Source organism: Rhipicephalus microplus, chromosome 2 (assembly GCF_043290135.1).
Source record: "Rhipicephalus microplus isolate Deutch F79 chromosome 2, USDA_Rmic, whole genome shotgun sequence".
NCBI lineage: Eukaryota > Metazoa > Arthropoda > Arachnida > Ixodida > Ixodidae > Rhipicephalus > Rhipicephalus microplus.
Window position 1 is genome coordinate 215,901,397 of NC_134701.1, and position 14,703 is coordinate 215,916,099.

Sequence of the window (14,703 nt, forward strand, 5' to 3'; positions counted from 1 at the left end):
CTCATCAGGTGCCGCTTTAATTCCGGCTGCAGCAATGACAATCAAGTTTAAGTTGTCGCATATGACTACATCTACGGCATCAGAGCTTGCTGCTATAAGGGCTGCTTTACAATATCTCGTTCAAGAACGTCCAGGAAAATGGGTCATATTCTGTGATTCGAAGGCAGCGCTTCAGAGTTTGCAGTCTGCCATGCGTAGGAGGAGTCATGACCAATTGGTACAAGAAGTAAGACATTGCCATCATGAAGCTCTAGCACGAGGGCATGATATTATATATCAATGGCTGCCTGGACATATCGGTATTACCGGAAATCAATTAGCCGATGATGCAGCCCGCTCAGCCCATGAAGGAACCCGTGTAGTGCCGATTCCTCTATCAAGGAATGATGCAGCAAGACAACTTTACCTGCTGGATCGAGATCTCACACGCACGTTCTGGTCGTCTACCAGCTTCCAAAGGTGTCAATTTTATGAACTGGATCCTTCGCTCAAGCTAAAGCTACCATCACAACTTTCCCGCCCCGATTCGACACTGTTATGCCACCTTTGGTTGGGTGTTGCATTTACAAAGGTGTACTCCTTTCGCATTGGTATGGCAGACACTCCTACATGCGACTACTGCGGAGCTGAAGAGACCATCGAACACGTCCTGTGCAGCTGCGCTTGCTACGACACACAGCGATGCCAGCTCCGGATGGTTTTGAATCAACTTGACCCCGGACCATTTTGTGTGCAGAAGATACTAGGACCTTGGGCATCTGCCTCAGTTGCGCAGAAAGCAACTAAAGCACTGCTAATTTACCTACAGTCAACAAACCTGAGCGACCGCCTGTAGACTGTGTGTGCTCCCCGAGTGTGCTCGTGATTGTGTGTACCTTCTCATCTCTCTGCAACCTCTTTTCTCCCCTTTATCCCTTCCCCAGTACAGGGTAGCAAAGCGGATGTGCATCTGGTTAACCTCCCTGCCTTTCCTTGCATCTTTATCTCTCTCTCTCTCTCTCTCTCTCTCTCTGCGCCACGAAAGCTGGCTGTCCTATGCCCACGTATTTCTAAAACACCGAGCGCCTTCACCTGTGGAAAAATACACGCTTCGATGTATGTTTTTTGCGTAGTGGGTGTGGTGTACTTAATCCCACTTAGTTGTGGCCGGGTTTACATCGGCCAAACTGGACGGTGTTTGAACGTGAAAATGAGGGAAAATGAGCTTTCAATTCGAAATAATTCCGGAGCACATTTGCCTGCGCATTGCCGTTCTTGTTCTTGAGAGGCGAGGTTTTCAAGCGTTTCTGTCCTCGCCAAAAGCCCAGATGCTCTGGCCCGTAAAATAATGGAAGCGTTCTGGATAAAGAAAAAAGGTGACTTGTGTATAAGTGACACGTCAGTCGTCTTGCGCAAGTCTGAGTTTGATTTTTGCGCTTCGTTGCTTGATTAGATATGCCGGTTGAACGTCCTCAGTTTATGTCTGTGGTCGTGTGACTAGGTGAAGTATGCTCTCTGCACGTGCGTGTGTGGCTATATATTTACTGCGCTTCTCCTGCAAATAAATCAGTTGCAAGTTGACGCTCTTTCTCTGTGATTATTTCTTCCTGTGGTGCTTTAGGCGTCTAGAATTACCCCTCAGTATGGTTGGTTATATTATGAGCATTTCTCCATTACCTGATTGATAGTATGAATGTCGTCGATTGTTGAGTAGCCTGTTCGAAATCCTGCTTGTTCTTTCGGTTGATTGAATTGTAATGTTTTCTTTACTCTGTTAGCAATTACCTTTGTAAATAGCTTGTATACTACAGAGAGCAAGCTAATCGGCTTTTAATTTCTTCGAGTCCTTGTCATCTCCTTTCTTATGTATCAAGATGATATTAGCGTTCTTCCAAGACTCTGGTACCCTTCCCGTCAGGAGACACCTCGTGAACAGGGTGCCTAGTTTTTCTAACACAATCTGTCCTCCATATTTCAGCCATATATATATATATATATATATATATATATATATATATATATATATATATATATATATATATATATATATATATATATATATATATATATAAGATAATGGATTCTAACAGCTACTATAATGAAACCCAGAGGCAACTTTACGATACTACATACTACAGACGCCTTAGCAATGACACGACAGAACAATTCATATACACTGACAGTGATTTTGTGGCTGACCTTGTGAAAGAAAACAAAATCACTCAATCTGCGTGACGTACGCTTATTCCCCTGTGCCCGGGTGTGGGTAGATTTTACACCCTGCCTAAGATTCTTGAAGCAAACAATCCCGGTAAAATGGTTGTGTCTAGAATACGTACGATTACTGAGAACTAGCATTATTTGTTCAATTACTGCCCCATTTCTTTCATATATCAAAGACACGAACAATTTTTTAAACGATATCAAAGATTTAGATATTTTTGTCAGCTCTTTTTTGGTGTTTCTGGATGTTTACTTTTTGTACACTAATATTCCGCATTCTGATGGTATAAGGGCTGTGGTGCACGCGTACAACGAGTCTGATCTCGACAAAGCAACTGATTTATCTGCGCTAGTCACGCTTCTGAAGTTAATTATCTAATTAAACAATTTCGAGTTCAATGGCCAACACTACGTGCAGGTTAGTGGCACTTGTAAGGCCACTAGTATTGGTCCTAATTACACAAATATCTTCATGAGCCTCCTGGAAAACGAGTTTTTTTACGCATTGACTTGAAGCCTTTTTTACTAAAAACGTTTTATTGATATGTTTTTATTATGGCTCCATGGCGAATCCGATCTTTCTTTCATTGAGGATTCTAATAATGCCCATTCAAAAATCTCGTCCTCGCATTCATACTCAGCTGTCAGTGCCAATTTTCTTGACGTCTTGGTAACCTTGCACCATCAAAAACTTACGACGAAGTTGTACATGAAACCGACCGACAAACATCAATGTCTTCATTTTCAATGTAGCCACAAAAAAAAACACTACAAAACCAGCATTATATACAGTCAGGCCATTCGTTGTAAGCGCATCTGCTCTGACAAGAATAAATTCATTCGCAGCTCTGAGTACCTCCGATGTGTACTTTCCACAACAAAATACCTCTCACGAATCAATTACGACGCCTTCAAGAAGGCGGAAAACATCGACCGCAAGGATTTGCTCACGGGCAACAAACCATCAGCAAGTTATTCACGTAACATTGTCAATTTCATTTCAACACACTCAGTAAAAGCTCCAAATGTGATCACCATTATCAAGAAACACCACAACATCTTGATTCAAAATGACCACCTAAAAGACATATTTGCAGAACCAACCAGGGTGGTTTATCACTGATCGCGAAACCTGCGTGATACCTAAACTTTGTCTAAAATAAACAGCCGATCGCACTATGTTGGCTGTCACCCTTGCAATAAACCCCGTTGTAAGGTGTGCCCACACATGACAACTTCGCACTGCATAACTAGCAGCGCTTCAAGCTTTTCCATGTGCATCATTGGAGACTTCACGTGCGACAGCGCCAATGTTGTCTACATGCTTGAGTGCTCCACATGCCACCAGCAATACATCGGTCACAACTAAACATCATTCAGATTACGCTTTCACAACCATAGAGCCCATGCTTCTAGCCTACTTCATCTTCCACTATCAAAACATGTCCACATGCCAGGTACCTCCCTTGCGAACATCAAGGCTACCATACTACAGTCTGTATTTAAAACTCATTACAGCCGAGAAGTTCATAAATCCTACGTCATCAGTAAATTCAGCAGTCCTCACACTGGCATAAATGAAAGCATCGGACGTGTCATATTCTTTCTGGGTAACAAAGTTTCTCGTATTCATACGCTAGCCTCCCCGCTCCTGTCACACACACTTTTTTTTTCGTGCAACCCCGCCCAAACCCCCCCCCCCCTTTCTTTGACCGCATATTTTATTAAAATTGCCTGTTTTATTGTTTGTATAGTGACCACAGTGAATTGTAAAAATTTTTTTTGTGATCTTTTAGCACTTTCATGTGTGCCACACCAAAATAGGTGCGCATCGTGTTTGTTTTGCCACACATGTCGCCCTAATCTCTTGCGTCTCTTTCGTGGCCTAATGATTGTTTTACTGGTTGATATGTTTGAATAATGCGATGGCTTTCTGTTCATATGTGCTTCGAGTTAAAGCACTTATCTTGTCACATGAGGTGCCAGATCAAACTGTATTGTCATCAATGTTTGTTTTGAAACCTCTCACGTTTTTTTTGAGATATCAGTGTCCCTTAAAAGCGGCATATGCCTTGTTCACTTTTCATTCTCTGACGAAGGCCGCACCACAGCCGAAACATAAATCGATAAACGAATCGCTTGCTTTCTTGTACGCGTACGAGCTTCTTTTCTTATACGTACCGGATCCACTGAAGTTTCCCAAAAAAAAAAGGACTTCTTTTTAGATGTGTGCTCTACACACACTCAAGCGCAAAAATTATTGATAACGAGTCATTGCAGCATTCACAGAACTTATTTGATTCTTTATGTGAAGAAATTGAAGTCAATTTGTACTTACATCGTGGTTCTTTCGAAGGTATCGCAAAACAAATACTACTTTCTACGCATCCAGCTTTGAAAGATGCTACAGAATGCACTAAGTTTTCCTAAAAGCATGTGAGAAGCTGTTTGAAACGAACGTATATTGCAGGCCAATCTTTTGTCTAGCATACTATCTAGAAGAATAGGCAGCGCGTAAAGCCAAATATTTCTGCCAAGGAGATACAGACTTTTTTCATTAATCATAATGTTTTAGTGAACAAAAAAACACGTTGTGGTGTGCTTCGTTTGTAGGGTCAAAAGATCTGCAATTTATCTACTTAAAAAGAAAGCATCTGTGCTATAAGTTATTATTACAAGAAAAGAAAGCAGATGAAAATAAAAAAATACTATGAAATTTGCTCAGTTATTTCTGTTACATGGAACATTGTTTCAAAGTCATCTAGAATGGTGGTCGTGATAAGCAAGTATGCATTAAACACCAAAGTTTTACCGCAAGTTGCGTGATGAGCAAGTGCCAGATGGGGACAACACACTCACGTTTCAGTCCGCACAAATATTTTCTTTTCAAAAGCCTTAACAGCAAGCAACCCCTCTTACGCCTGTTTGCAAGCGAAACTTCTTTCAAGCATGACGTGACATCTGTATGAAAAAGAGGTTTATATAAACCTTTTCTTGCACAGCTGCGGCTTAAGTCTGAACCTAAATAGATAATACTGTGTGGTTTACTGTACTTAATCACTGTTCGTTGTTTATTTTTCTGTTTCTTCTTTTACTATTTCAGACGGCCGATCACTGCCACAAAACCATCGCCAGCACAGCTTTCCCAACGGAAGCCTGGTTGTGGCAGAGGTGCAGCGTAGCGTGGACAGTGGCTGGTACGCGTGCGTGGCCAAGGACTCCCAAGGAAACACAGCCAGAGGACAACTGGCGGTGCACGTCATGAGTTAGTTCGTCGTCATCGATCTTATAGTTTTATTGGAGGAGGGAGAGATAAGTTAACGAAGATCGAGGCTTACGGGCTACCGTACAGTTTGGGAAGAGTGAAGACATTTAGATTTTTCGCTTTAGAAATGGGATGGTCCCACTGCTTTGTAGGTATATTACTCATACGAAGAATTAACATGCATGTCAATGTATCGCTCGTCTAGCGCCTTCTTGTAAGTGCAGTTGAATGTGTTGATAATTCGGCAATGATTTATCACTAGACACATCAGAGGATCAAATGCCCTATTGTTAAGTTCAATAAAGGTTCACTAAGAGGAAGGGTTAAAAGCTAATGTGACATGACAGGCGTGGATTCTCATGCAACTGTCACCAAACCGTCTCTCCAAGGCTTTCTTAGTTCAGATCATAATCGTATCTCAAGTAAATAGAGTGGAGTTCTTCCAATAGAAAATTGGTTAACAGGAAGTTTGCTAGAACGGAGGCTTTGAGAAGCGCACTTGTTTCCTTCGTTGCTGCAACTGTTGCAGCCTTGAAGAAGATGCGTACAGTTGTAGCAAACTCTAGCACGTTCCTCTTTTTTAAAAATTTTCATCACAATCTTCCATCTTTTCCTGACTCCTACCTTTTTGTCGGTGTTCTTGCCGTTTTTTCTTTTGCGTCATTGCCGATATGCTCAAAATATACACAAGAGAAAAGAGTGGCAGCTCACTCTCATAATTCATTGCTGTTAGGTACCTAAGAAAGGAATCTCAACATACCTAAGCTAAAGCTGGCGTGAAGTTCATGCTCACAATGTAGTTACATCCAGATTGATGTTTTGCGACCAAGGCTGCGAAGAGAAAATTCATAATTCCTGCTTGGACCACTTAGTGTCCGCAGTATGTATTAAATAAAAAAAATATTTCGAGTAAAGCAAACTGCTTTTTTTTTTTATTACAAATAAGACTGCCGCTGTGACCCTCCTCAGCGCTACTGTAGACTTTTCAGACCAACCTGCATTGAATTATTTATAGCAGCCCTCCAAAGAGCACAACACCTAACAAATCATTTAACAATAAAAAACAAATCAATAAAATATAAAAATGATTTCAGGGTTCTTTCTAAATTTTTTGTGTTTCTTTTTCTCTTCTTAGCACCAGTCATGTATCAACACGGTATCCCTGCGTAAATGTATCAAACTAAGAGTGCTTTTTTTTATTCTTTAGGACAATGTATTAAGCAATTCTTCTGAAGCCATCAAGTTCAAGAACAAAATCAACGCACATTCACGCCTGCTATTTATTCCAAAAGCATTGATTTCCAAGCTACATATCTCATACCTATTCCGTATTTATTAGCAAACGAATACTGCGAAACTTTATAGACATGCATATCCACGTTTCTTTTCTACTTCCATTTACCATGCGCGACCTTTTGAAATCTGTCTTTTTATCGGCCCCATTTTCCTCTTTGCCACGCGCATTTCCCTCAGCAGTGACTTGTCACCACCGCGATACTGGCTGTTTATTCTAACCCCGAAACCTAAGCGCTTTTATGCCATCACCAACACTTCGTCATTTTTGACGCACTGGGAGCGGGAACTCTTTAGCGCTTTGGATAGTGATGTGGCTGAGACGAGACGTGTAGCATCAGGATATCAAATTACTTCAAGAAAGAAACCTAAACCAAGCGTGCATATGTTTGCTCTCAATTCTCGCTCAAGAAGCCCGAGGGAGCACGAGGAAATGCTAAACAGGTTGAAAGCACCGGCGCCCGGCAATCGGAGTCCCGCCGGCACCAGCAACTAAACTGAACGGCAAAAAAAAAAAGAATAACATATAGAAGAGTGTGATGAGTGAAGCATCCTACGAAAACATAGCAGGCGAAATGCACTTTCGGGTGCCGTTCTTAAGATTTATCTCCGCCGCACTTTTGCCGCCGCGTGGTAACCTTAGTGGATTCCTTGGCATGCCTTTGTGTTGTCAAGATCACTAAGCATTGTTTATATATAAAGAATATAAATTTACTCGCAGTGATGGTGGTCGCAGTGAGGCGATGAAACTCTTTGAAAAATAAGTGTTTTTTTTTTACTTCGTAGTAAATAAACAGCACGTGAAATGCGCCGTAAAGAGGGGGTGAGTGTTTTCATAATGCAACATTCGAAGCTTTATTGCTGGCATTCAAATTTGTACTCGATTGTTCATGCAGACACTTCGCTTTTGAGGTCGTGAATGCAGATTTCGCTTCTCAGTTATGCTTAGAAATACAATGAGCTTAACTCAGTGGGTTTACTATAGTTACGTTTTAATGTATTCGCCAGGGATCAGCTCTAAACCAAAGTGTGTTTTTCTTTTACCTGAAGGTATTCTAGTCATGGAATGACCTATCATCGCTGCGGAATGTATCTTTAGTCGTGCAGATTGATTCTTCTTTTGCTTCCATCTATTTTGTCCATGCATTTTGTATGCTTACCAACAATAGCAGAGTCAGGGAAGCGCAGATGTTTCGTATGTGATTTCGCGCCCAATATTCTGGAACTCGAGAGGGAAGATAAAAACTCGCATTTAATCTCTACAGCGTGAAGTGATTGCATCATTCATAAGTCATTTATTTCAATGTGGCCACTAAATGTATTGCAAATACAAAATACTTCCTAATAATTTGTAATCTAGCACATTCGTTTCTGCAATCTTCTTGCGGTCAAAAATTAAGAATAAGAGATAACTTGAAAGCGAAAATCTTTGAGCGAAGGCCTAACCGGATGACACCTACACGAAATATCTTTCAACAACTTCGCGGCAGACTTGGTTTCAGAGCCCAGCCAATTTGGCTGGGGGCTTACAGACAGGTATCTGTAACCCACTACTTGCAACAGTTTGAAGTTTGCAAATACATATATTTTGCTTACATGACACTGCCTCTTTTTCTATGTTACTGATCATTTCCATAGCTCACACATGTACCCTGACAGTGCTTTCTTTCCCCTTGTTTATGTATTTTATTCTCTATATCCCTTCTCCCCAGTGAAGAGTAGCAAACCAGACCCGCGTCTGATTGACCTCCTTGTCTTTCTATTTGCATCATTCTTGATCTCTAATAATTTATAAGAAATTATTTTATGCAAGACATACAATAGTGATTGTCATTTTTTTCGAAGTTAGTGCAGTATGGTGTTTCTTCTACGTAAAACACCAATACGTTGATTGCTTTCATAGGAGCTCCTTTCGCCGCCACAACTCCTTTTTCCTCAACCTCACAACCCCATCTCTCGACTAAGACGTGCTAAGCTACTGTATATCTATAGCACGTATATGAATCATCCCCTTGTTCTTGTCATTGCTCAGCCGTTAGTGTTGTCCTTGTAATTTGCCGCCCAGCCTTCTACAACGCACTTCTGCGTACACAATACATTCTGCTCGCTAAAGCGAAACTGTTTCTGCCGAACACTTTTCAGCTCCACCAGTCGTGAGCCCATTCAGCTTTCCGGACGATCTCACAGAGGGCAAGCGTGCGGGCGCCGCGTGCATTGTTTCTGACGGAGACCTGCCAATCACCATCGAGTGGTTCAAGGACGGAAGACTGCTGGACGCTGAGCTGGAAGCCTCGGTCGCTAAAGCCAATGACTACACGTCGTTCCTCTCCTTCACCGGCGTACTTCAGCTACATTCGGGAAACTACACCTGCGTTGCATCCAACCCGGCAGCCTCGGCAAACTACACAGCCCCGATGCTGGTACAAGGTGCGTGCGGTGTTTCAAGCTTGTGTGTTTCAGATGTGTGAATGCGCACTTGTCTTTAATTATAGGCCTGATTAGGATGCAGGTGGGGGCACGAATGGAGGCGTGGTCTCTCTGCTACCTTCCATCAATTTTGGCTCGTTAAATAGAAGTAATCCTTGCTTCGAATACTGATTCAGGCGACCCTGAACCAGTGGGAACTTCTGATGCAAGCTTTGAGATTGGGGCAGATAACAGTCCGTTTTTGGACACACAGCACAGGATGAGACAACTGACCGAAGAGAACAAAGAGAGTATCCTTCTTTGTCCACTTCGGCGCTGCGCGCTGCAAATTGTTCTATTATGAATGCAATGAAAAGAGGGAGGGGTGCACGCATTCATGTCTTTTTATTTAGCCCTTTCGCATTCTGGATCTTCTATTATACGCAGAGCCTAAGACAAGTGACTACTCAGTGAAAACGACTCTGAGAAAGTCGCTGAGTTTGTAGACTACACCGAGAAACAGCCCCTTCGTCGCCAACATAGCTGTTTTTTCTTTTCCCTGTATAAAAGCGTTGGTTAGCCTCGCTTACTTTCTGCACAGTTTCTTATCCTTGAAGGACTCCTACACAGGCTCCTAAAATACGAGTAACTAGCTCGTTATTCTCTCGCGACGTCTCCCGTCCTTGAGGCACAATTAGTGATGCCAGCTGTGGGTTCACCTGGCGTCAGGAAGAAGTAAGCTCTCAACTGGTCGAAATCTAAGAAGTAGCTGTTGTTAACTGTCACCTACCCTGTTGATTCGTGCAGTCGCCGCCAATTCCACCCTGTCTCGCATGACTATACTGTGCGCGATGAAGTGATTTCAATTTGTGTCTGCGTTTGCGCCTGCGCAAGGAGCGATAACAGCGTGTTGTCGTAAAGCGCCGAATCCTGATTTGCCGAGCAATTATTGCTAGCATTCCAGGTGATTCATGAAGAAATGAGTCTCTAGCAGGAGCACTTGTAGGAAGGGTAGTCAAGGCGAGAAGGAAACTACTGTCTCGCCTTTGGACTTGGTGTGTTTTAGGGAACCTTATGGCACACCTTGAAAAATCCGGAGCATAGAGCAGCACGCAATCCCAGTTTTCGAAATGCGATCAAAACTACCTTGCTATCTATCCTCTTGCACGTAATCTCGATATATATACGCTGGTAATGACGTATAAGGTTTTGCTGGAATGAGGTTCTGAGTGTACACTTTATGGTCAGCAAGTTTGGTAGCTACAAAATATTTATGCTGTGCACACGCACTTCGTATTATTTTTTTCTGCAGTGCCACCAAGATGGCGTCAGGAGCCAGTCGACAAGGCAACTATTATGGGCCAGGCGGTGACTTTCGACTGCCAAGCTGAAGGATTCCCAGTTCCAGTCATTAGGTGGAAGAAAGCAAACCGTGAGTGCTGAGAAATACTAGTGTGTCACTGCTATAGTAAGCGTGGGGTTTCAAAAAAATTCTGTTTTTTTTTATTCTGCAAGTCCTCGCACGAATTCATGACATGTAATTCCATGTTTGAGAGCACCATTATTATTTGTCATTTTTCAGAGCCCCTCTGCTTGTGTGTTGTGGAAATAATCGCAAGAATATTGACATATATTATTTGCACACAAAATTTGCACAATATATATGAAGCTATATCAGCCATACAAAATTCATCAAACGTCTGACCACTCCTTGCAGGGCTGACTGAAGTAGAGGAACATTTCGCCTGCATCCGCCTTCTTTCAATAATGTCTCCCCCGCTCAGTTTTTTTTTTTTTCGTGTCTAGTAACTCTGGCTTCTTTTGTAGGGTTGTTCACCGGCCTTTCGTGCGTCTTTAACTATTGTTTTTGTTTGTTTTCCCACGGCTTTCTTTGTGTACTGCCATAAAGCGCCCTAAATGAGGACAGTTACGAAAGTGAGGTTTTCTATTCTTTTCGCTTTTTTAAAAGCCAATACCACCTCTATAAAACTGGGCTTCAATTCTGATGAACCAACACACAGACGGCAATGACGAATTTTAAGCGAGAGTATTATACATTTCGCGGGTACGTGACTTCGAATGAAAAACCAGCGTCGAGTCGAAATTGTGCGAACGTCACACGATGCTCAAGGCAAGCAAGAGCTGAGCGTTCACGTCATCTTTGCAACGCTAGCATAACAAAAAAAAATAGAAACGGCTATGGAATAAAGCGAAAATGGCGTGGGACACGGCCAGAAAGGCAGTCTACGCAGAAATGGTATTCATATTTAAAATCTACAAAGGCTTTATGTGCAAGCCCTTCGTAGATAATCTATATAGACGGCCCGTGGGGTCATGTACTCTCTCTAACCTTTAACGCTCTAGGGCACCATTACGTCGCTGTAATGGACGGCAGGTAGTCCGCACATACGCGTACTCAGGCTGCGGATGGTGTAATTCTGAGGTCTGCATGGCAGCAAGGTACACGAGTACACGCGGTTGCAGTTATGCGCATATAGCTGTCGTCTTCAAGTCGTGTTAGGCAAGCGGATAAGTGACGTGGGAAGAGCTTTTCTTTGGATTCTGTACAACTGCGATTGCAATGAAACCTATATTTTCCTCTGTACTGATGGCAGGAACTAAATTAGGATTCATTGGTTGTCAGCTGATGTACCTAAAATAAAGAAAGCGCTGAACGAACAGGCGAGCTTGTCAACCTGCGTATACAAAAGCTAGAACACGAATGTTTTATCTTACGCTTTTCTGTGGTTTCTCGCTCGCTTGCTTAATCTTTTTTCTTTAAGGCCGCATCATCTCAGAAACCAGGATTTTGAACACACATTTGTGTTACGAAGAACATTAAGGGAAGAAGGGGGATAGTAAACGATGAAAAAGTGAAAATAAAACTGTACCCCGCAAATGCCTGCAGGAAAGTGTGGCACCTTAGAAGTGGTTTGCAAAGGAAGAAATAAGGATGGATCGAAAGATATATCGATATAAGTAAAGATATAGAAAAAAGTAAAATATTGGGAGATGGTTCTCTAAGTCCGTGGACAGGGCCACGATTGGCGAGCGGTCGTCAAATAGAGGACTTCAAAAACGAGACAACCATCAGCCACAAGTCTATCTAACGTCTCCCAGAACATTATCATCAAAGTATCTCATTATATGTTCAGATATTGTTTGCCTTATTAGCCAGTGACTATTGGAGTCACTGGCCAATTTCATGTGCGTAGTACCATGCAGCTGTTATGCTACTTGAGAATATTTCTGACAGAACACAGCCGAATGATTACAGGTTCCTCTTTTCCATTTGGTTATGTGTCCACAGCAGGCTCAGATGGAGGACGACAGTTTTCTGTGATCATCAGCAACGCCAACATTCAGATTTTGGAGAACGGCTCCCTGAGCATCCGCGAAGCCGACACCACCGATGCCGCACATTACATGTGCCAGGCGTTGAATGGTGTCGGGCCAGGAATCTCAACCGTGGTCAAACTTGAGGTTCACGGTAAGCAATCTCGGACGAGAAACCGCATGCAACTTTGGATCATTCATTTCAATAAAATAGTGCTTCAATCACTACTTCAGACGGACACCAAAGGTGAATATTACGTAGACATTTATTGTTGAAATAGTGGTCCAGAAAACTCGTAGTGCCAGTATTTTGCCAAGAAAGTAGCTGTATTGCAATAAAATCCCGTTTTATTAGTCCGTGTCGCGCTAGCGCCCTTCAAGTCACCCACGCGTGAAAGCGGACTCTTAAACGTCACTGTTTTCATGCCTAACGTTGCCGGCCTTTACTACGCAGCCACCGACACTAGAAGCAGCAAAGGGAAAGTAGTGGGAGCCACAGTAACAACAATGGCCATTATGCTATTTTCTGCGATCTCAGAGTTCATGATCCCGCTTGCTTGGTTCAACTTCGCTCCACTAGATAGGACCAGCTATCTAATGTATTCAGTTGAAACAAAACTTTTGAACTACTCGCGCCACTTCTCTTAGTAACGTCAGGCGGTTCTTTTTTTTATATTCAAACGGAAACGGACAAGCAGCATTTTATTATGTCTCTTGATGCATAGAAAGTTTTTTTCTATTGCAGCGGGTTCAATTACTAGTGGTTAATTGTAGGCAGACGCTCTCACGTCATCTGGATCATTTTACAATTGCCCGACTCGTGGCGCACATCATGTGATACATTTAGCCTAATGTTTTGGTAAGTAGGGCACTGTTCTTGATAATATTGCCATTTGGTACGTTTTCATACAGTGAGTTTTCCCTCTTGCATAAAATCTCATTTGCATTTAGTGGTGCCTTATTTTTTTAAAAAAAGCACCAGTTTTCATTTATTCAAACAGCAATTACTATCAGTTCTACAGAAAATGCCTTGTTTGCACGTGCCATCCAAGCCTTCTTCACGATACAGACACTTAGCGAGTGCACATATACCGCCTAAATGGCACTTAGTCTTCCCTCGGGCGTTCTGATGTACATGTGATTACCTATTGCTCTCGAGCTTAGCTGTAAATCCGTCAGAGGGAGCAGCTGTGCACTTTCTCATAAAACCCATAGTTTTGCACACGCTCCCGTAGTTCCCAGAATTTTGTTCGCGTCTGTACATGTCTTTACTGAGCTGACGGTTTGAAAAGCGATGTCGTCATTTCTAGTATAAAGACACGGATATGCGATTGCTCGGGATAACCAAGTCGTATGTCAAGGTATGCGCCATCTCAGCGTAATGTTTTCGGTGATGTACATAGTCCGGTCAAAATTATCACGATTTGCTACAAACTGCTTTTGGCGTAAAACAAAAAGCGAGCATTACATGGCCCTAATATATGGCACTGCTGTTTATGAGCACTGGTGCACTTTCTAGGTATGAGCTTACGCAGTACGACATGTTACCGCACTGCTAATTTCGTCAATTAAATTATCACTCTCACCACAGTAACAACCTGTGTATATAGAAGCAGCCTATGTAAATGACGTAAATCACTGAAATCTGTCCATTTCTTTCTGTGTACCGCTCATATACAGTGGCGGCCCATTTTGAGCGCAAGTTTCAGGCACTTACCATTCGTCGAGGCGAGAGCGTGGCGCTCACCTGCCGAGCTGTCGGCGAGCCACCCATCACGATCACCTGGACGAGAGACAGACATGCCTTCAACCCTTCAGCGGAGCCAAGGTAGCAATGGTCTTCTTTAGCATTCAGCACAACGTTGTCGTACTAAAGGAATAAAACACTACACTTCAGCATTAAGATTATTCTTCCGGAGCCCTGAAAATGGTCACAATCCTCCTAGAACATATCTCCACGACGTGATACGAAAAGCTAATGCCCTGCCTTTTCAAATCTCGCTTTCTTCAACTCATCTCTCTATATAGCGGCAGCCACGCCAATTATTTCTGGCTCCGTGATCGAACGAATACCTGTTGCGTTCCCAGAGGCGGCGTTTGTCCTATAGTGCCGTGCCAATGACTGTTATGCCGTCAGTTCTGGCGCTACAAAAAATAGTGCGAGTGTCGAACGTACCTTGCAGAGATTACACAGAACTGCG

At 42.7% G+C, this 14,703-nt stretch overlaps 1 protein-coding gene and 1 long non-coding RNA gene across 3 annotated transcripts in view; one reads left to right on the top strand and one right to left on the bottom strand.

Annotated features, from left to right (window-relative positions):
* Window positions 1–14,703, top strand: part of LOC119169567 (cell adhesion molecule Dscam1-like) — a 219,747-nt gene that overhangs the window by 164,676 nt on the left and 40,368 nt on the right. The window contains exons 10-14 of one of the 2 annotated variants that reach the window (XM_075875971.1): window positions 5,306–5,467; window positions 8,903–9,187; window positions 10,479–10,598; window positions 12,477–12,656; window positions 14,183–14,330. In XM_075875971.1, the coding sequence (XP_075732086.1) occupies window positions 5,306–5,467; window positions 8,903–9,187; window positions 10,479–10,598; window positions 12,477–12,656; window positions 14,183–14,330 (895 nt within the window). The remainder of the gene's footprint in view (window positions 1–5,305; window positions 5,468–8,902; window positions 9,188–10,478; window positions 10,599–12,476; window positions 12,657–14,182; window positions 14,331–14,703) is intronic. The other variant, XM_075875973.1, reaches the window with a different exon arrangement.
* Window positions 1–14,703, bottom strand: part of LOC142774843 (uncharacterized) — a 374,795-nt gene that overhangs the window by 124,161 nt on the left and 235,931 nt on the right. Inside the window, exon 3 of the long non-coding RNA XR_012886578.1 lies at window positions 14,220–14,285. This is a non-coding gene — a long non-coding RNA (uncharacterized LOC142774843). The remainder of the gene's footprint in view (window positions 1–14,219; window positions 14,286–14,703) is intronic.